The sequence below is a fragment of the Euleptes europaea genome, chromosome 15 (assembly GCF_029931775.1).
Source record: "Euleptes europaea isolate rEulEur1 chromosome 15, rEulEur1.hap1, whole genome shotgun sequence".
NCBI classification, from domain to species: Eukaryota; Metazoa; Chordata; class Lepidosauria; order Squamata; family Sphaerodactylidae; genus Euleptes; species Euleptes europaea.
The window spans coordinates 31,864,990-31,887,276 of NC_079326.1; the positions used below are offsets into that span (position 1 = coordinate 31,864,990).

At 41.9% G+C, this 22,287-nt stretch overlaps 1 protein-coding gene across 1 annotated transcript in view; it reads left to right on the top strand.

The window, feature by feature from the left end:
* Positions 1–22,287, top strand: part of TANC1 (tetratricopeptide repeat, ankyrin repeat and coiled-coil containing 1) — a 110,881-nt gene that overhangs the window by 62,410 nt on the left and 26,184 nt on the right. The window contains exons 8-15 of the mRNA XM_056861258.1: positions 915–1,196; positions 3,753–3,904; positions 7,153–7,384; positions 8,799–8,965; positions 10,620–11,227; positions 14,696–14,804; positions 16,432–16,554; positions 21,697–21,933. Coding sequence (XP_056717236.1) covers positions 915–1,196; positions 3,753–3,904; positions 7,153–7,384; positions 8,799–8,965; positions 10,620–11,227; positions 14,696–14,804; positions 16,432–16,554; positions 21,697–21,933 — 1,910 coding nt within the window. The remainder of the gene's footprint in view (positions 1–914; positions 1,197–3,752; positions 3,905–7,152; positions 7,385–8,798; positions 8,966–10,619; positions 11,228–14,695; positions 14,805–16,431; positions 16,555–21,696; positions 21,934–22,287) is intronic.

The window sequence follows — 22,287 nt, forward strand, 5'->3', positions numbered from 1 at the left end:
TGCTCCCTGTCGTTACTTCTCATTCCAGCCCCATAAAAAGTGAACTTGAACTTTGTGTATAAGAGGGACCATCCTGGTTGATTACTACATGGTCTTCTGGAATGACATGGGATGGAGCCATACCACAATAAGAGTCTTGTAATATATGAACTGGCCTAAAGATGGGTCAGCTGTATGTAGGCAGCCTTTATTTAGAGACCCTTCAGACTACAGTGTGGTGGATTAAGGGACAAGGGCATCACTGGTGTGAATAAATAGGATCCAGTTGTTTACCTTCTGATTACTCAGACCATGCAAAGTGGTGAGTTCCACATATGTTTGTTTATTTATTAAGATACATATACCCTGTGGTTCCTCTTGGGTTCAAGGTGGTTTACATTTTGTGCAGGGAAAAGATAAATAAATGGCTTTGATACCACGTTCAAAGTATGCACACTGTACTTTGTAATTCTGCTCTTACCCAAAATGGTTGGAAGGTGCAGTGCACTGTAGTTATTGTCTTACTTGTTTCCCTCCTCAGTTTTTTTGTAAGCGACATCCTTAACAGGACTTCCTGTCTCTTCACAGCCTGACAATGTGCTATATATTGAGTCCTCTTAGAACTTGATTATCACAGATAAACAGTCCCTTAAAAATAAAAGCATGGTGATTTGAAAAACAATGTAGTTGTGTTTTGCATAAAGTCTGTGTGGAAACCGTTTAATGTTTATAGGCCAGCCTTACAGAATTAGCTGTGTCGATTCGGCTCTGACAGTTTTGGTTCATGGTTGAATTGACGATGTGTGTTCAAAACAGGTTATTCGCAGCTTCTAAAACTGTTCTTTAAAGATGGATGTTTGTGCTTTGAATCAATACTTCTTTAAAAGGCATAACGTATTTTCTTCTCACCAGTACTTTCCCTTCTCTCCTCTCAGCACGTTTTGCCCCCTATAAGCCTCAAGACATTTTGCTAAAGCCACTATTGTTTGAAGTGCCAAGCATAACAATGGACTCTGTGTTTGTCGGAAGAGACTGGTTGTTTCAAGTTATAGAGGAAAAGTTGAAGAATACAGAGCAGGCAGAAACCAGGGGAGCTGCCATCATTGGAAATGTGGGATTTGGGAAGACTGCTATTATCTCAAAACTTGTGGCACTCAGCTGCCATGGAAGTCGCATGAGACAAATTGCTTCCACCAGCCCAAGTTCTTCTCCTAAAAGTACGTTTCTGATTGATTATTTTGCAGACTCTGAAGAAGGTTTCAAAATGCTACATTATCAAAAAGTCATTTTAGGATATTATTTGCTACATGAATTAGAGTTTTATAGGAAGGAAAAGTTCTGGTACCTGGTACTGTATTGGTAGTCCCTCTTCTTTCCTTCCATCCTTTCTTCTCTAGCGTGTGGAAATTATCCACATTTCTTCACACAACCCCATGACCTTCTAATGTACACCTGTGTAAAACATAGCATGTTCATGTACCCTTCCAATTGTATGGATTATTTTTCTTGGTATAGTCCTGCCTGTGTAATTTCTCAACTATATTTCAAAAACACTGTGTTTTATACCAAAGTTTAGTTTCAATGACTTCAGGGTAACCATTACACACACCCTTTTATGATTTTTTTGTGCTTTCTTGTTTGTTAGCCAAATGAGCCCCATGGCACAGAGTGGTAAGCTGCAGCACTGCAGTCCAAGCTCTGCTCATGACCTGAGTTCAATCCCGACGGAAGTCGGTTTCAAGTAGCCAGCTCAAGGTTGACTTAGCCTTCCATCCTTCTGAGGTCGGTAAAATGAGTACCCAGCTTGCTGGGGGTAAAGCGTAGACAACTAGAGAAGGCAAAGGCAAACCACCCCATGAACACTGTCTGCCCAGTAAACGTCATGATGTGATGTCACCCCATGGTTCAGTAATGACCTGGTGCTTGCACAAAGGACTACCTTTACCTTGTTTGTTAGCCAAGTTGCCATTATAAGCAGTTCTTCTGATAGGAAGATGAGAAGATCTCTTGTGTGTGTTTGTTCCTTCTGTGTGCATGTGTTGTCCCGCCTCCCCCACCAAGCGACTGTATTTGAAGTTCTTTTTTTTAAGGGATTTTCTTTCTAATATCGATCTTGGATGAAAACGTTTTCAAATCCACAGAACTGTAGGTCAAGAAGCTAAACCTGTCTTGCATAAATCTACTCTGAAGAAAATGATAAAAGCCTACTCTGGCAAAGAACTGTTGTGTTGACAGAGTTAGCCTGCTGTTATATTTGGTGGCCTGTGGGTAGAGGGAGCTAGAGAATATTTTCTTCAGCTAGTCAGTACAGCAGAGAGAGAGAGAAAGAAAGTTCCCGAGTGAACCCCAGAACCTATTCTGAATATATCTGCTCCCTTTGTTTTTCTTCTACCCATGTGTGCAATATCCATTTTAAAATGATGACTTGTGGCAGCAGGTGTTCCTTGCTGCCTCTGAAGAACCCACCCAGTGTTGTGGACTAGGTATGCAGTCTGTGTGTGGGGAAGGGAGAGGCAGGAGCTGATGAGTGAAGGGAAGCTGGAATTTCAGAGATGGGAATTTCGGCTAGAACGGTAGAGAAGAGAGCCTCTGGCTGAAAAAGGGGTGGTAGCTAAAATATGAGGAATACTGAGTGAAGTAATACAGAAATTAAATTGTGGAGAGAGCAGCAGTCTCTTACTAACACCTTCATTTGTTTCCTTTGGAGATGTTGCTACTCTTCAGTTGTCCAAATGCTGCCTAATCTTGCAGTGATTTCATCGCTAGACACAAAATATGCTTTCATTTACTCCAGTGTGGTGTAGGGTTAAGAGCGGCGGTTTGGAGCAGTGGACTCTAATCTGGAGGACCAGGTTTGATTCCCCACTCCTCCACATAAGTGGCGGATGCTAATCTGGTGAACCAGGTTGGTTTCCCCACTCCTCCACATGAAGCCAGCTGGTTGACCTTGGGCAAGTCACAGCTCTGTTAGACTCTCTCAGCTCCACCTACCTCACAGGGTGTCTGTTGTGGGGAAGGGAAGGTGATTGTAAACCAGTTTGATTCTTCCTTAAGTAGTAGAGAAAGTCAGCATAAAAAAACCAACTCTTCTTCCTTACTTCCATATATGCTCACTCTGATGTCCATTGCTCTGGGCCTTCTGATTTTAGTGCAAACTGCTTTCTTTTGTTCCTTAGGAACCATAACAATTCCAAGTGGTGTATGTGCTTAGTTTTCAAAATTGTAGCATTTCTTGGTATGAGGCTTTGTGTGGTAAAATGTGGCAGATATACTTTAACATGACTAGGTATATAGAACAAGCACATTTTGAAAGTAAGGTTTTGGAATTGGGGAGAGGGAGTAGATTGGTTATACCTTCACATCAGCCAAACATCTGAGGGATGCTTGTTATGTAGAAATGTCTTTATCTTTTCTGTTACTGTAGCATTTTGCAATGAAAGGCTCACTTGAAGTATTTTTGGGAGGGAGGGTGTATGCCTTTTGTTACAAAGGAACTTGAATATTTTCCTTCTGTTTTTGATTTGAATATTTGCTGCCATGGCATCTCTGCATTAGCGTAGTAGATAAACATCACCTTCAAAGTACAGTTTTGAGTATGTTCAACTCTGGGAATGAAGTCATAACTGGTAACACATGAGGGCCATCTAAGGAGTTCAAACAATGTTTAGCTTTCCCTAGAAGACTAAACATTTCCAGGGTTACATATATTTGTAATTTATACCACAAAATGGTTATTGCTAGTTGTAACTCAGATTTCTGCCTATTTTCTGCAGCCAGTGATCCTTGTCAAGAGATTCCTCTCAGCCAGTTGTCCCCTTCTATCGTTACCTCCGGTGGGATCAGTACAGTCAAAACCTTGAACTGCCCCTCTGCTCAGGAACATCAGAACCAAACGAGTGATTCCGTTAGATGGCTTGCTTCAAAGGTAACATGGAACATTTATCAGTTTCTTCAACATTATGCCAAAAACAAAAACAAAAACCCATCAACCCAGAATTTTGGAGGTCTGTACCTTTTGTGGTGCCTTTTGTGAGAATTCAGGATATTGAAACCCTTCATACGTGGTCAAGGCCATGTGGCATGGTATTTTTTTCCAGTTTCAATAAAAACAGCAATTTATTCCTGTACACCGGCAATGAGAAGACCTTGTATAACCTTCTATAGGTTCCTGGATAATCTATTCCCTTTCTTTTTCTGGCTGTAGAAGGCAGCGCCACAGTCTTGGTTAAGAACTATGGGAATATTCTTTTTCTAACTGACTCTGGCAGATGGTGATCGCTAATTCCAACGAAACCTACAGCCAGTTTATTCAGCGTAGCTTCCTGCAATGCATGTAATGAGACGGAGGGGAGGATAAAATATTTGATTTAGGCAGCTTATAGCATTTCCGTCACTGATGTATCTAACAGTTATATAAACTGGAATTATCAGCAAATTGCAGTGGGGGAATTCGAATGCATTTATTTCTGCAAGAAGGATTGTGAAAGGAGAAAAGCTTTGCAACGTGATGTAAATTGGAGAGGATTTGGTCTGGTATTGAGATATTACGTTCAAGGGGAGAAAATTCCCTCCTAAAAATACCCAGTATGCTCATTATGTAAGAACTGCCCCAATATCAACATCATCAAAGGAATTGTTATATTTAGAATGTATTAAGCCAGGTCCATTTGACTTAACCTATAGACTTATACAGTCAGAAAGCTTTGCCATGTGTACCGAAACTGAGGCTGGTACAGTTTTTTGTTGATGTTTTTTCTCATAAAGTTCTCATACATGTCTCCCTGGTACTATTGGATCTGAAAAGGTCTTTGAGTTGTTACCAGCTCTGCATCTTGGTTCTATACAGCATTATTTACTGGCCTAGTGATTGCATTATGGACTTACCCATGAATTTATTTGTGTTTGCACCTTTCCCATAATGTGCTGTTTGACACTGAGAAATATATTTGGGAAAGGGGGTAGTATGCCTTGTTAGGATAAGGAATCTCCATCAGACTAGGAAAACCATTATGGACTGTTCCCCCCACATACCCTTTCTCCTCATTTCTGAAGTGAATTTCTTCTTCCCATGTATGCGAGCTTTGTCTTGGGTTTAATCTTACCTCTTTATCAGCAATAGCATAATGGTAACTGTTAATCTGAGACCGAGGAATGAATTAGAGTTCACAGACTTTGTTATTGAGGACCTTGAATACCATTAACCTTGGTTAGCATTTTAATATTAAAACATCAATCTAGAAATCATTCTCTTTTTTTAAAAATGTTGGACATTCCCCCCTTCCTCCCTCCCTTCCCTCCAAGATTCTGAGTCAAGACATTTTTTTCTGAGTCAAGGATTTTTCCCTTTGAGTGGATGACTTAGTTAAGCACAGCTCTGATGTCCATCCTGGTTCGTGGATATGTGTTCTCAAGTACCATGAATTTCAAAAGACTTTGAGCACGCCTTTTCTGCTGTCTGGCCATATTTATCTTGTGGCATTTGTAGAGTGGGTAAAGTTGATGTGGGAGAAAAGGCAGTATGGTATAGCCTGATCTTGTCAGATCTCAGAAGTTAAGCAGGGTTGGTACTTGGAAGGGAGACCACCTAGGAAGATTTGCAGAGGAAGGCAGTGGCAAACCACCTTTGCTTCTCACTTACCTTGAAAGCCCCTTGCTGGGGTTGCCAGAAATCAGCTGCAACTTGACAGCACTTTACACACACACAAAGATGATGAATTTAAGAATCTCTTGAGAAGGCTAGTACAGAGAATGGCTATCCCAAGACATGCCATAGCTAGATTCTCTATAGTGTACTGCTTTATGAGTTTATTATTTAATAATAACTTATTGAAAATGTTTTGCATCTGTATGTAAAATGCTATACTATATGTGAACATCTCTTGTTTTTGAAAAAAAAGACAAGCTACTGCACTTTAAATTAGAAGTTAAAGGGCATTCTAGAGAACATTACAAATTTCATTCATAGAATCATAGAGTTGGAAGGTACCACCAGGGTCATCTAGTCCAACCCCCTGCACAATGCAGGAAATTCCAAACTACCTCCCCCACACACACCCAGTGACCCATACTCCATGCCCAGAAGATGGCCACGGTGCCCTCCTTCTCATGATCTGCCTAAGGTCATAGAATCAGCATTGCTGACAGATGGCCATCTAGCCTCTTCTTAAAAACCTTCAGGGAAGGAGAGCTCACCACCTCCCGAGGAAGCCTGTTCCACTGAGGAACCGCTCTAACTGTTAGAACTTCCTAATGTCTAGACGGAAACTCTTCTGATTTATATTTATTGTTACGTCCATTGGCCAGCACAACTTCTGATTTAATTTCAACCCATTGGTTCTGGTCTGGCCTTCTGGAGCAACAGAAAACAACTCGGCACCCTCCTCTATATGACAACCCTTCAAGTACTTGAGGATGGTTATCATTTACTTAAAATATATATATGCCCACCTTTCTCCTGAGCTTCTTAGGGTGGGAAATAGCAGTATAAAACAGCATGTATACAACATTAAAAAACGAATCTAAAAACAGTTTATGTCCCAAAAACACCTAAAATGCAACGTTCAAACCAGCTATGTAGTACTGTTGTTAATCTGCTATTGTATAAGATTGTATAAGAAATGTCCTCCCTTTTTTGCTCATGGAGTATATTTACCTTGTGAATCCAAATTCTTAATGATTAAGGTGAACTTATATGTTGGGGGAAAGAGACAGCATGGTGTAGTTTTTAAGGTGTCAGACTAGAATCAGGGAAATCCAGGTTCAAATCCCCACACTGCCATGGAAACTTGCTGGGTGACCTTGGGCTAGTCGCGAACTCTCAGCCTCAACTCTGGCAAGTATTTGGATGGGAGACCTCCAAGGAATGCCAGGGTCGTGACGTGTAGGCAGGCAACAGCAAACCACCTCTGAATGTCTCTTGCCTTAAAAACTCTATAGGGTCACCATAAGTCAGCTGTGACTTGACTGCAAAACAAATGTTGGAAAAGGACTGCAAGATCTGCATTAAAATGTATGTGTGTGCGCGCACATTCACCTGTTTTTTATTTTCTGGGGCAATTTAAAAAACTCAGTTGAAATGCATGTTCAACATGGTTTCACATTGAGCGTTAACCAAGTCAATCACTGGAACCTTTCACCACAAATTATAAATGGTAATTTTTCTTCCCTTCAAAGGTTGTTGCCTACCACTACTGCCAAGCTGACAACACATATACATGTCTTGTCCCAGAATTTGTGCATAGTATTGCAGCTTTACTGTGCCGGTCACATCAGCTAACAGCATACAGAGACCTTCTGATAAGGGAACCACACCTCCAAAGCATGCTTAGCCTCAGGTCCTGTGTTCAAGATCCAGCAGCTGCATTTCGAAGAGGAGTGCTGGAACCACTAGCTAACCTTAGGAAAGGTAGGTTTTAAAAAGTCTGTTTCTCAAATGAGTTCAGATGCATCCCACGGTGCTCTAACGTGTGTCCAACATGTCCAGAATAGATTCCGGCAGCTTATTGATCCCAGAAGGGCTTTGTTCTAGTTATAATAGTAAAACTCATCAAGAAAACATGTCAAACTACTGATAATTTATCCGCATTTTGTGTGGTGAGAGTACATGTAGAAAGGTAAATTGATTTGTTAGCCTTAAATGAATAATGAATTTCTACATTTATACCAAAACATTATTAGGATATAATCTTACACATGTACTGATGTGCTTATAAGCCATCTGTAACACATGTCATATGATTAATTAATTATTCAGGAAGTTCTGAGAGTCTTTTTACAAAACGGAACCTTAACAGAAGTAGTGATGGTAAATGATTCAGTAACATTATGCAGCATTTCTCTATAGCGCTGGCTTTAGTAACATAGCAGCTATCTTGGATATTATGAACTGCGATTGCTGTCCGCACATCTCAGAATGCTAGCTAAGTAAGTGGATGAAACTAAATGTTTATCTGCATAAATATTTATCTGGAAAGCCAAGCTACTACTACTCTGCTGCAAACAAGAGAGAAAGATGGTTTGCTGAAGAAAAGCCTGCTGTTGTTCCCCTATAACTCCAGATTTGGGTGCTTTTGTTCCAATTGAGGTGCCCAAATGCATGTTTTTTGTCTGATAACCACCATCAGAAAAAACAGTTGGGAGTTTCGGGGAAGTAACAACTGGGGAGGCAGCTCTGTCTGTTTGCTTACTCTATAAACATGATTGCAAATTGTAGTCTGTTCCCACTTGCAGTTCTGGCCTACAAGGCAACTGCAGACTGGTTTGCCAGTTCAGATATCATGGCAAGTCATGGGTTGCCAAGAAAGAGAAAATAAACAATTAGTGATCATGATGAGGAAGAGGGAGAGAGTACATAAACCTGATCATCCATGTACAGTAAAAGTGTGCTTTATGATGTGTCTGAACTAAGCTACTGTAATTTTTAAATGTGTGCAACTGCAGTTCAGAAAAGCAAAATGCCTATACTTTCAGATATTCGAATTCTCAGTTGCAAATATTTAGAATAGGTGTATCAGGCTGGGATGCCATAATATAGTTCCTGCATAGCATATTAGATGATTATTTATCTCTGCATAGGGTCTTGGCCCAGGTTGGTTAGAAAATTAAGACATACTATACATTTTTGTCAGAAGGTAAGAAATGACACACACAAGGAGATCAAACCCAGCCCTGTGTTGTTTTTACAGCAGTAACAAAAACTTCCATCAGCAGCGTACTAAAATTGAATTGCCTAAATGGTGTGGTGGTGGTGGCAGTATATGAAAGATACTGGAAAGGAACACATCTTAATTGGGTTTTTTTTACACTTTATTGCCTTTCAGAACAGAAAATTCCACAAGAGGAATGCATCATTTTGATAGATGGCTTAAACGAGGCAGAATTTCACAAACCCGATTATGGGGATACCATTTCTTCATTCATTGCAAATATTATTTCCAAATTTCCTCCCTGGTTAAAACTAATTGTGACTGTACGAACAAACTTTCAGGTAATGCTTATTAAAATGTTGCTTACAGTTTTTTAAAGTTGAGGGAAAGGGAGTCTCAATGTAAATGAGACACTTAAGCATCAATTATAACCAGAAATCATAATCGGGAGGTTTAAACAGTTGTTGCTATGAACCATACGTTGCTGGGGGATGCCTGTCACTCATCAGTTGTGATCAGCAGAGCCCATGTGCAAGAGTTCGCACTTTCTGTTTGCTGTTGGGCTATTAATGATTGCATTTGGGTATTTGGGCACTCAAATCCAAATAAGTTGCTTGCCAAATGCTGCTGTTCCCCCCCCCCCCCCAATTCTCCAGTTGCTTATTCCTAACATTCAAATTTAGAATTTTATGTGTATAGACACTTACTGAAATATAAAATATGGTGCAATAGGATAAGTTGTGACAGCAGCAATGTGAGGTGCCTTTTGATAGGGGGAAGAGCCATGACTCAGTGGCAAAGTGTCTGCTTTGTATGCAGAAGGCCCCAGGTTCGATCCCTGGCATCTCCAGTAGTAGGTGATGTGAAAGATCTCTGTGCCTTCAGGAGGTAGCACCCCTGCTATTCTGAAAATATATGATTGGCCGTTAGCTACATTATTAGGGGAGGGGCTGTGGCTCAGTAGAAGAGCCTCTGCTTTGCATGTAGGAGGGCCCAGGTTCAAACCCTGGCATCTCCAGTTATACAGGACCAGGCAGTAACAGATGTGGAAGACCTTTGTCTGAGACCCTGGAGAGCCACTGCCAGTCTGAGTAGACAGTACTAACCCTGATGGTCACCAAGAAGCACATTGTCCGGCACCATGGTCTCCTTGGACATGGTGTTGGGTATTACTAACCTAAAGCAAGGCTGCAATAGGAAAATGCGTATCTCTGATATGGAACTCCTTTTACTAGGTTGGTGCTTGGATTTCCGGCTGCCTCAGAAGCCTTCTTATCTTTCATCAGTGCTATTGAGCCCTTTTTCTTACCCATAGCATGTCCTGAAACTGGGACTGCAGGGATATTAGGCAGCGTTTCAGCCTGTGCACCACTATTATTATCATTATTATTTATTCAATTTATAACCCCACTCTCTTCCTGGTCAAAACGGCTCAGAGCGGCTATCCAGCTATCCAATTTTGGTTAAAGGAGGGCACTACAGAAACACTAATCAGGCCAGCAAGCAAAACGCCCATCCACAATAGACTAAAGCAGTCGGGGTGTACTATTTAAGATTGCAGATGAGGGTTTCATAAAGGTAGATGCCCTGAATGCCAAAAAAATCCCTGCACGTTAGAGCTAGATATTGAAGTGAGGAGTTTTAACCTAGCTCTCTTCCCAGCAGACAAGGTTAGATTCTAGAAGGATCTTTTTTCCCCCATGAGGAAGCATTCAGTAGTGCAGTTTTCTCATCTGCAATCTGAAATGGTATGGTCCCGTATGGTATGGTTCCACCACCATATCTGTGTGATTTTGGCCAAATAGATATTTGCTCGCTCATTGAATTCACATCTGTACTAGGGTTTCACCTTAATCCAGAATTATCTGCCACAACAGCTTGCCTTTTGTTTTAATGCCTTCCCTACCTCTAACAAGTTTAAACGTCATCTGCATCCCTATGAAATGCATACTGTACTAAAGTGTTTGTTTTTTGTCTCTCATTCATTTAATACAGGAGTTAACCTGCTCACTACCTTTCTTCACGATCTCCCTAGATGATTTCCCCGACAACAAAGAAATACAAGCTGATTTGAATGCCTATATTCAGTACAGGATTGATGCCAGCCAGGATATTGTCAACAACATATCTCTGAATGGAAAAGCGGATACAGCTGTCATTGGGAAAGTGAGCAACCACTTGATCATGCGGAGCATGGGATCTTATCTCTACTTAAAACTGACGCTAGATCTTTTTCAGAAGGGTCACCTAGTAATCAAAAGTGCCAGCTACAAGGTAGTCCCGGTCTCCCTCTCAGAGCTTTATTTGCTTCAGTGCAACATGAAATTCATGACTAACTCGTCGTTTGAAAGAGCCCTACCAGTGCTCAATGTGGCTTTGGCATCCCTTCATCCATTGACGGATGACCAGATTTTCCAAGCTGTTAATGCTGGCCAGATACGTGGTGAACAGGAATGGGAAGAATTCCATCAGAGGATGGAGGCCCTTTCAAGTTTTCTGATAAAAAGGCGTGACAAAACGCGGATGTTTTGCCATCCTTCGTTCCGGGAGTGGCTTGTTTGGAGAGCAGATGGTGAAAATACTGACTTCCTGTGTGAGCCAAGGTAAAGTGCTTTATTTGTTTGCTTGTTGACAAGAGTTCTACGCTCCCCCTCTAGAGTCATGCTCGATGTGGCTTGCAGTTATATGTCATCGATATAAAAACAACAACCCATCGAAACAAGCCAGAGACAGAAAAAACAAATAAAGTTGGACATCATACCAGAAGACAACCATAAAACTGCTGGAAAAATGAAACCCCTAATTAAACGTTTAGGTAAAAAGGGTATGTTTTGGCCTGATGTCAGGGAAGCCTCAAGGGGTAAAGAATGCTAAAAGGTGAGGTGCCACCACAGAGAATGCCCTGCCTCTCATCACGGAGGTGGGCTTTCAGGTGCTCCGGCCCCAAGCCTGAAAGGTAGGAATCAGCCATTTGAATTGTGCCCAGAAACAGATGGGCAGCCACTGTAGATTTCTGTGATATGTTCCCTGTATACAGGGATACAAATTGCTTCTGTGGATATTTTTTATTTCCCTATATAAGATAGGAGTTTGTGACAACAGAAAAGCACTTGCTTAAGAAGATGAAAGAAAACAGCTGTTCTGTTGTAGAGCCAGGTTGCTTTTTTCCTTTGCATTTCAAGCACATATTTGTACAATAAAATCAACAATTAGAGATGAGGGTATATATCTGTAAAGCAAAATTGTATTGTATGTAGGCATGAAGCTATTTATGTATCTGCTATGAAGCTTCATTCTAATTTTTTGTGAACTTCCTTTACAAATGAACTCTCCGTTACTGGAAATTCCTTCTATTCTTATTTCTTCGGATGTGTCAACAAATCCTTCTTAGGCTTATAGAGATTACAGCCACCATTAGAGATCAGATAAGCGTAGTTGGTGGATCCCTTAGGAAAGTCTTTGATCTTGAATTTCAGATTGCTTGTTCAGCTGTAACTTCCATGTGTGATTCTGTCCCATTAATCTTTTGTGAATCCAGTAAATAGAATCTCTAATGGGATTATTGATGTTTACACTGACATCCATAGCATTTGAAAAGAGTTCAGATATTCACCCTTCTGGGTCTTCTTTCAGTTTTACAAAATCTTAGCCAGTTCAAAAATTAATTAAGGGAGGAGAGTACATTGGCTGCTGGAAGGTGCTTATATCTCCTGCAGCTATTCTCCTAGGCAAAAAAAACACAGGAGGAGGTGATCCTAAAAGTGATTGCTGTAGATATTCTGTAACACTTGGGTGGAACTCTTGCACTCAGGAAATATGGAACCCTTTGTGGGTGGGAGATACTAGTCAGAGAACCACGTGGCTGATGTGATGTTTCTGACGTGTCTTTGGATTTTATTATTTTTAAATAGCAATTCCCCCGTAGCGGTTTCGAAAGCAATTTGAGATGTGGTTTGGAAAGAGAGCCGGTATGGTGTAGTGGTCAGGGTGTCCGATTAGGAATTAAGAGACACAAGGTCAAATCCCCTCTCTTGCCATGAAACTCACTGGGTAACATTGGGTCGTTCACTCTCTCTCAGCCTAACCTATCTCAGAGTTGTTTGGAGGACTAAACAGAGAGCGAAGATCAATGTGAGAACTCTTGGATGAGGCAGAAGAAGAAGAGTTGGTTTTTATATGCTGACTTTCTCTACCACTTAAGGAAGAATCAAACCAGCTTACAATCACCTTCCTGTCCCCTCCCCACAACAGACACCCTGTGAGGTAGGTGAGGCTGAGAGAGCTCTAAGAGAGTGGTGACTAGCCCAAGGTCACCCTTGGGCTTCATGTGTAGGAGTGGGGAAACCAACCCGGTTCTCCACTCTTAACCATTACATCACACTGGCTCTCTGGTGAGAAAGATCCTGGGCTAGGTGGGCCTGAGAGAGCTCTAAAAGAACTGTGACTAGCCCAAGGTCACCCAGCTGGGTTCATGTGCAGGAGTGGGGAAACCAACCCAGTTCACCAGATTAGCATCCGCCGCTCATGTGGAAGAGTGGGGAATCAGACCCGGTTCTCCAGATTAGAGTCTACCACTCTTAACTACCACTCTTAACCACTACACCACGTTGGTGTAGCTCTTGGCAATATGGCTTGTAGGGTACAATGCCAAGCAAGCATTGTTACTGTGCAGTCCCTTTTAAAGAGACAACAACTGTTGTGCTAGATGGATTGGTTCCACCTTAAAATTACACTAAATGATAATTATGATTATTATTCATAATTCTTGGAGCACTCAATGGTGTACAAAGTGCTCTACAGTCATATTTAATTTGCATTTTAATGTAGATTTTAAACTGCACATTTCTAAATCTGCTATAATGTACCATGATAACATAAGGAACATTTCTTTGATTATGATGAAATGCTTTCATTCATATTGGCAACAAAACTGGGAAAGCTTTTTGTGTGTGCAAATACTGAGTTTCATTATGTATCTGTCTACTGTTTTGCGAGTAAAGTAAAAAGCTGGCTGTGGCTTAACAATCTTACAATTCTCCCTTATAGTTCTTCATCTTCACCTCTCTTTAATCAAATCCAGATATGCCATATGGTAACACTGGCAGACCACATCAGACACTAGTTTACAATACTCATGATTTGGTATGTCTTCTAATCCAGAAAACCACAAGTAGAGTTAGACTCATGGGACAGATCTGGGCTATGTTTTGCCTTCCGGCTGCAGCCTGCTGTCGTGTGCAAAAGAGCTATCTGAGGGTTGGAGGATCATTAATAATGGTAGATGTGGCATGTTATATAGTAGGAAGAGGGGACTGATTGAAATCTTTTGCGTACACGAGGTGGGAGGGTTGGTGGATCCAGGATGAACTTGTGTTTCTATGGTGGTGGTGGAAAGTGCTGTCAAGTCACAGCCAACTAGTGGTGTAGTGGTTAAGAGTGGTGGTTTGGAGCAATGGACTGTAATCTGGAGAACTGGGTTTGATTCCCAACTCCTCCACATGAGTGGTGGACGCTAATCTGGTGAACTGGGTTGGTTTCTACACATGAAGCCAGCTGGGTGACCTTGGGCTAGTCACAGCTCTTAGAGCTCTCTCACCCCCACTTACCTCATAGGGTGTCTGTTGTGGGGAGAAAGTGGTAGAGAAAGTCGGCATATAAAAACCAACTCTTCTTCTAGAGAGCCTGTAGGGTTTTCAAGGCAACAGATGAACAGAGGCGGTTTGCCATTGCCTTCCTCTGCATAACAACCCTGGCCTTCCCTGATGGTCTCCCATCCAAGTACTAATCAGGACTGACCCTGCCTAGCTTCCATGATCTGATGAGATTAGGCTACCCTGAGCCTTCCAGGTTAAGGTTGTGTTTCTATAGGCAAGGCAGTAAGATCGGCAAACATTTAGCTGGAAGGGTTTTCCGTCATCATAACTTGAACACTTCTTAAAAATTCAGATTTGGGGGTCAGGAAAGGAGAATGAAATCAGTTCTTGCATTCAGAGGACAAATGAGAGGCCACAACATTGATTAGGACCCTATTTATAACGCTCCCTGTTTTGTAACTCTGTTTCTATAATTAGGAATGGGCATGCTCTCCTGGCGTTCATGTTCTCTCGGCAGGAAGGAAAGCTTAACCGTCAGCAAACAATGGAACTTGGGCATCACATTCTAAAAGCTCATATTTTCAAGGTAGAAACCTACATTTTATTTTGTTGTCAGGTTTTTTTGTACATTTATTTTGACTTAATCATGCATGTGGCGAGAGGATTCCACTTGACCGGTCTGCCCTACAGCAAGTAGGCGGAACAGGGGCAGGTAGAAGCCCTTATGGTCACAGTATTCCTGGAAGAGGAACCAGGGATGCAGGACAGGGGTGGGGGAGGAAGCCTTCAGTTGCGGTGCGGCCACGTACAGGGTGACTAGGATACACCTGGTTGGCCTGGGGTGTGCCTCCCACCATGCAGGAATATACCCTTGGTCAAGCTATGATGCGAACAAACCTTGCAAGGGTGGGGAATAGGTGGGTCAGTTGTATGCCAGGGCAGAATCTTAAAAGGACAGCAGGGCCGGAGTAGGCAGGGTTTGGAGAGGAATGTGGGAGTTCTTTTTTCTTGTGAAAGGAAAGGGGAGGGGCTGTGGCTCAATGGTAGAGCATCTGCTTGGCATGCAGAAGCTTCCAGGTTCAATCCCCGGCATCTCCAGTGAAAGGGACTAGGCAAGTAGGTGTTGTGCCTGACACCCTGGAGATAGGGTTGCCAACTGCCAGGTAGTAGCAGGAGATCGCCTGCTAATACAACTGATCTCCACCCGATAGAGATCAGATCACCTGGGGAAAAATGGCCACTTAGGCAATTGAACTCTATGGCATTGAAGTCCCTCCCCTCCCCAAACCCCACCCTCCTCAGGCTCCGCCCCAAAAATCTCCCACCGGTGGCAAAGAGGGACCTGACAACCCTACCTGGAGAGCCGCTGCCAGTCTGAGTAGACAATACTGACTTAGATGGACCAATGGTCAGATTCAGTATAAGGCCGTTTCATGTGTTCATGTGAGTGCAGAAGCTGCATTTTGATCTGTCCCAGGCTCCTTTGTAATCCTTTGATGCAAAAATAGAGCAAAGATACTTCAGCAAGATCACCTCTGTTTCTGCCCAGCTGACAGGGTATATGGATTGCGGGCCACTCCCCAGTCTGTTGCAGTGGGCGGCATTGATACCCCCTCCCCCCACACACACACAGAGACCAGCCTCTCTTGCACTGCCATAATACAATCATACCATGATACAATTATGTCTTCTGTTTCTTTTCTCCTCCTCCCACCTGCCAGTCTCAGAAACTTGGTTTCAGGATATGTAGAAGTTGAGTTCTACAGATTGTACAAAATTATTTCAGCGATGCATTGCTTCATCTATGTATTACTTCAGCTATGTATTTACATGTGCGCTAGACCTGAAAATATTCAAATAGACTCCGGAAAACACCAGCAAAAGAGGTATATGGCCTCTAAATACAGATCTAGATATGTATGGACCACTGTCTGATTCATTGGAAGATAAGCATTGATTTTTTGATTACCACAATCGTGCCTGTTGTTGTAAATTTGTTGTAGATTACTTCTAACATTAAAAAGTTTATTGTTAACTCTTGTAAGAACTATCTTTATCTGACTGAAAAACTGTGATGTATTTTCTCTTTGACATAGTTTTGTACAACTTCAAAGAGGAATTTACTACAGTTTTTCTTTGGGCACGAAGTTCTCCTTTTAAGAGACGTTTTGTAACCTCATCTTTTATTATCACCGTTCGTTGTTGTCTCCTAGGGACTCAGCAAGAAGACTGGGATTTCTTCCAGTCATCTTCAGGCCTTGTGGGTTGGCTACAGCACTGATGGTTTGTCAGCAGCCCTTGCGTCTTTGCGAAATCTCTACACTCCTAATGTAAAGGTGAGCATTTAAAAATGCCGTGTGCATTCACATAACTTTTTCACATAACTTTTTAATGAACTGTCTTGTTTAACAATGGAAGGCTAACTAATCCTAATGAAATTTCCTCTGATTTTTCAAACAAAAACAAACTGGCTATTTTTCTGGTAGCAGTATAATGTCTGCTTTCAGTAGCCATTTTTCCCGTGATGACTTTTAAGTTTCTGTTGTCCCCAGGAGAGTCAGGAGTAGGGTAAGGGCAGACTCTGCATGTATATGCCAGGCAGGTGCACCAGCCAACCACAGGACACTTAGCAGCTGTTTTCATCAAATGCATAAATGGTGTTTCTGTTTCACAGCATTTTTCCCAATTGCATGTCAACCATAGTATCCTGGAGAGAGCTACACAAACCAGGGTGTTCTTCACCAGAGCTATTCTAGCTATTGGGTGTTAGTTCAGTGGCAGAAGTGGTGTAGTGGTTAAGCGCAGTGGTTTGGTGCGGTGGACTCTTATCTGGAGAACCGGCGGATGCTAATCTGGTGAACTGGATTTGTTTCCCCACTCCTCCACATGAAGCCAGCTTAGTGACCTTGGGCCAGTCACTCTCTCTCAGCCTCGCCTACCTCACAGGGTGTCTGTTGTGAGGAGGAGAAGGGAAGGTGATTGTAAACCGGATTGATTCTTCCTTAAGTGGTAGAGAAAGTCGGCATATAAAAACCAGCTCCTTCGTCTTCTTAATCGATGGCAACGTCGCGCGGCTCAAAGCCCCGCCGCCCAGCTGGGCAGTCCAGGGAAGGACTGCTGGGCGGCGGGTGCGTGCCCACAGACAGAGCTCCGCGTGCCAGACTTGGCACACGTGCCGTGGGTTCACCCAACACGGTTATATAACATCCCTAGAACTTTCAAAGAATATGAGCTGAACCTAATAGAAGCATCCGGGCATATATTCCCCCCCATCTTTATGTCAAAGTTCTAATGGTAGTAGCTCCCATCTCAAAAGTCAACACTTCTGTCCATGTGCATGTATGTTAAAAAGCTTTGCAAAGAGCATTTAATTAGGAGCAGCACGTGAAGAGTCAAACTATTGTCCTCTTAAAGTCTGATTTGAAAGGCATATGAATAGCTATTTATCTTCTTCCCACAATAAAAACAACTTTTCGGAAAAAAATACTTTCCATACACAACTGCATAGTGCACTGCTATACCAAAATCGTCTGCAAAACCTTGATGGTGTTCTCAAATTTTTGGAAGAGAAACAGCTTTTCTGTTCCATTCCCACACATATACACTATGAAAATTTCCATCTCTCTTCTCTGTCATTGGCTACCAAATCCAGTGATGTGATACACAAAAAGCATCTTTGGAAATGTTTCTTATATTTGATTTATTTTTTAAAACGTACAATTTGTGAGTGAGAGATCGTGTGGGTGTTGATGTTGGTCACATTTCACAGAAAATTATGAAATCTGTGTAGGCTATGGAGTATAAAAAGTTACTAATGTGTAATGACAGATGAAGACTTTTCCTAGTATGCTATGAAATTTTTGTTAATAGTATCCTCAGGATCGCACTAGGTCAACAGTTTACAAATGTTTTCTTAAGATTATTGTTCAGTTTAAATTTATGCGTGTGAGATCACGTCAATCTGTAGTCCAAATGGCATTTTTTCTGGCATTCTTTGGTTATTTCTTGTCTTCCCAACAGAAAAAGAGTTTCCTTTTCATGTTGAGCTGGTAATCTACACTCAAAGCGCCTTTTGATTAGAACTTCATTGTAAAGATTTATTTCATTTGTAATAAAAACATGGAGACCATTATACCTATCTACTATGTTGATCTGTTACATGCTTCTCTTAAACATTGTATGAGGAAGAGAAATATGTCAACCAGGTATCTTTGAGCGTTGTTACTAGAGGATTCATTTTTACCAGTGTAGATTTATCTTCTTTCATTAATCCAGATGCCAGCTATGCTCGCCTGTATTCGGAGACTGTGTGAACAGCTGGAGCTTTCTTGGCAGTTTTTTATATTAAATTTCCTGTAGCTTGAGAAGTAAGTCAAGTAGTCAGTGCCAAGGGATCATTGACTAGCCATGTCACAGATGAGAGCAGCAGGGATAGCATAATGTATCATCTGAACATGGGATTGTATGTGTGTACCTTTGGGGGGGGTTTAGTTGGTGGGTAGAATTTTATTAATCTGAGCTATCTGGTTATTAAATGTCTAGATAAGTAAGAGTGCAGTGTAGATGGATTATTTTGTAGCAATAATATTAATACAGTGCAAATGAGAGGAGGAAGAGGAGGGATTTGCAGGCTGCGTGCATCTTAAATTGTGAGGGTGCATCTCTGTGCATTTGTGATTTAATCAAGAATATGCAGGGTGTCTCAGATGTGCAGTACATTTATATTGAAAAGTATAACTTGGTTTAATTACAGCTCATTTGCTTGGTCTTTGGAGGGCATTGTATTAGGCTTTTCCTATGAACAACTTGTAGTAAATCATTTTTAAAGAGGCATGTTAAATGGATTATCAAAATGGGGTTCCCAAAGAAATGTAGATAATAACATGTAAAGACAATATTATTGCCTTGGTCCTAAACATCTCAGTTCCTTAACACCAAGTTTGCATCAGTGTTTGTAATTCACTTTTCATTAAGGTTCTATCCTCAGGTGATTAAATTTGGAAAACAGTTGTGAATAATAATTTTGCTAGATGCTTTTGATTGTGGAATATAGGTTTAGAAATTAGCATTTTGATTAATTTTTTATTTTTCTTCATTGATTCAGTAGAACGATACTAAATACTGTGTATGGGATTAAACTTTTAAATTATGGTCTTAGATAAAATTCTAAGGGGATTCCAGAATGGTGGCTGAAACACCTTACTCCTGCAACTCCTCAGATTAACAACCCACCTGAACTACTTCGGCAACGCAGACAGCGTTGCAGAATTACACAGTAAAAGGCGCAGCACCTGATATAGAGGCTCAAAGCTGTCACATAAGAGAATGAAAGCGACCTGGACTCACCCAGGTCGATCGTTGGGATCCCCTCGGGCCGACTCCTGGGGGAAGGGAGGTCTTGCGGGAGGAAGGGGGAGCGTCGCCGCTCTCGCCCATCTTCCCACAGCCCTGCCCAGCCTATGGCACTGGGTGGGCGCCGGGGAGTGACATCATGCCGATGTCTCTTGCTCTCCTCGCCCCTCACTGCACCTATTTTAGGGCGCGTAGTGTCGGTGTGTTTATTGGTTTACCTTTCCCCGGGGAGCCGTTTGCCCATGGGATTGCAACTGAGTCTTCGGGGGATGAAGACTAAGGAGAAGGGAGGCAGCGTAAGAGGCTGGGCAGGACAGGCCAGTGTTGCGGTCACAACTTTGCAAAAGGACCTGAGACTTTTGCTGCTAACGCTTCTCTGCAACAACTGTATGGATTTCTGACCCCTCAGACCGGCCTGATTGACCTTGACCCAGCTTGACAACTTCAGCTCCTGTTTTCAGCTCCCGGTAGGCTCCAGCCCGGCTCCTGTTCTGCTTCGGTGACGTTCCTAGTGATTACATCCAGCCTTTGGCAAGTTGCAGCCTCTCTGTAACCAAATACTCCCCAGTAGCCGGCCGGGTCAGCACACCTACCTGGAAAAATATGTGATAATGTTGACAACTCCCCTGCATGATACTCCAGGGGACAGAGTGGTTAGCCTGTTCTTACTGGTGTGTGTGTGTGTGTGTGTGTGTGTGTGTGTGTGTGTGTTTGTAAGGTTACTCCAGAACTGGCTCTGTGGGGAAGGATCATGTTGGCCCAACAAGATGTAAACCTGGTACATGGAACTTATTTTATTTATTTATTGCATTTCTATCCCGCCCTCATTCCCGGCAAGCCGGGCTCAGAGTGGGTCACAACAAGATAAAAACATAGGTTAAAACATATATTACAACACACAGTAAAATCATTCCTCATTATACATTAAAGCAGTAGAACAAGGTGGCATTCTCTTTTGTTTGAAGCCACTGGACACTAAACAGGCCTAGAGAACAGTGGACCCCCAGATCTAGTTGGGGGAGGATGGGGAGGCCAGCAAATAATGAAAATGGAGAAAAGCTTGAGAAAAGGCTTGGGGCTGCCCTCCGATGTAGGCCTGGCAGAACTTAGTAACAAAGGTTGTTTTCCAACAATTCTAAAAAAAATGTTGAGGCTAGCACCCATTTCTCTGTCTTTGTTGTGGGTAAAATGCTATTACAAAAAGGGACGCAAAGGCTGTGCATGTTTGATCTGCCTCTCCTGTTCCTTCCCATCACCAGACTGAAACACACGCTCTAAGATAAGCTTTAAAATGTTGTATCTGTTTGTGGCGCTGCAGCAGCAGTCGGCATATGCACCAGCGGACTGTGATAATAGCCTGGCACAAACGGGTGTCTCATGACAACGCTGAAGTAGTTGATTATGAAATTGCTTTGGGGGAGCGGTCAGCACACCCGGTGTTGAATACTCATTTGTAAGCACTGCAGAGTACAGAGATTTTGCTTATTTGCCTGATTTACATTCCGCCATTCTCACTGAGATTCAAAGAAGATCACACCGTTAAAACAATGCAGTAAGAACACTATTGAACACCCAGTCAGCAGTGAATAAAACTGGTTTATAAAATTAGATAGCAATGCACTAAAAAAAGTATAAGGCATACAATGCAACAGAGCTGGACTTCAAAACTCCAGAATAATGCAGTGAACACAGTGCAACACATACAAGGAACAAAGCAATGAAAACTGCCTAAATTTTCTCATGCATTGGCTACAACCTTGTTTTCTATTATAAAAACGTTCTCCTGAATGATTCTCACACATTTTGCGGAATGATAAAAGTGTGGGAACCTTCCTGACCTCATCTGGCATGCCAGTCCTCCAGGTAGAAGAGTGATGGCAGGTAACTGTTTTTTGCTAAACAGTAAGCATTGTTTTATGTTAAACCATATTGGCTGGCCTACCTGAAGAGATAATGCATACAAGAACCAATGAACTCTGACCGTGAAAGCCTTCGACAATATTTAGATAATGCATCTGTTTTGTCATTTTGAAATTTGTTACCACAAAGTTTAGTTGGAGTATTACTGAAACACACATATCTTAATTTTTTTAAAGGGGTAAATTAGACTTCTTTTATCCTTCTAGGTGAGTCGTCTGCTGATTTTGGGTGGTGCGAATGTAAATTACAGGACAGAAGTCCTCAACAATGCTCCAGTATTGTGTGTTCAGTCTCACCTCGGTCATGAAGAAGTAGTCCTCCTCCTGCTAGAATTCGGCTCTTCAATTGATGGTGCATCTGAGAATGGAATGACACCACTTTGTTGTGCAGCAGCTGCTGGCCACATGCACATAGTTTCACTACTATGTAAAAAGGGAGCAAAGGTAAGTTAAAAGAACAGCGTTTTGTTTCCTTTCCTTCCTTTATCCCTTAGAAACTCCTTCATTCATTCATTATAATTTATTGCTGTCCTTGACCAGCATTACAAAGTTAGTTAGAAGCTCCTTGATCCATTGATCTTGAGCAGCTTAAATCTAATGTTTGAGGAATTTAAGGACTAAAATTAATCTTGCCACTGACAATGTAGCCTTGGGATCCCTGTCACTTAATAAAAAAGGCATAACGTCAGACACAGATTTCAGATAATGTCAGGCATTAGATTTATATGTTAAAAGGGGAGAGATATAATGTGATCGAAGTTCCTCATAAAAGTGGCATGCCTTTTGTTTCCAGCGTGG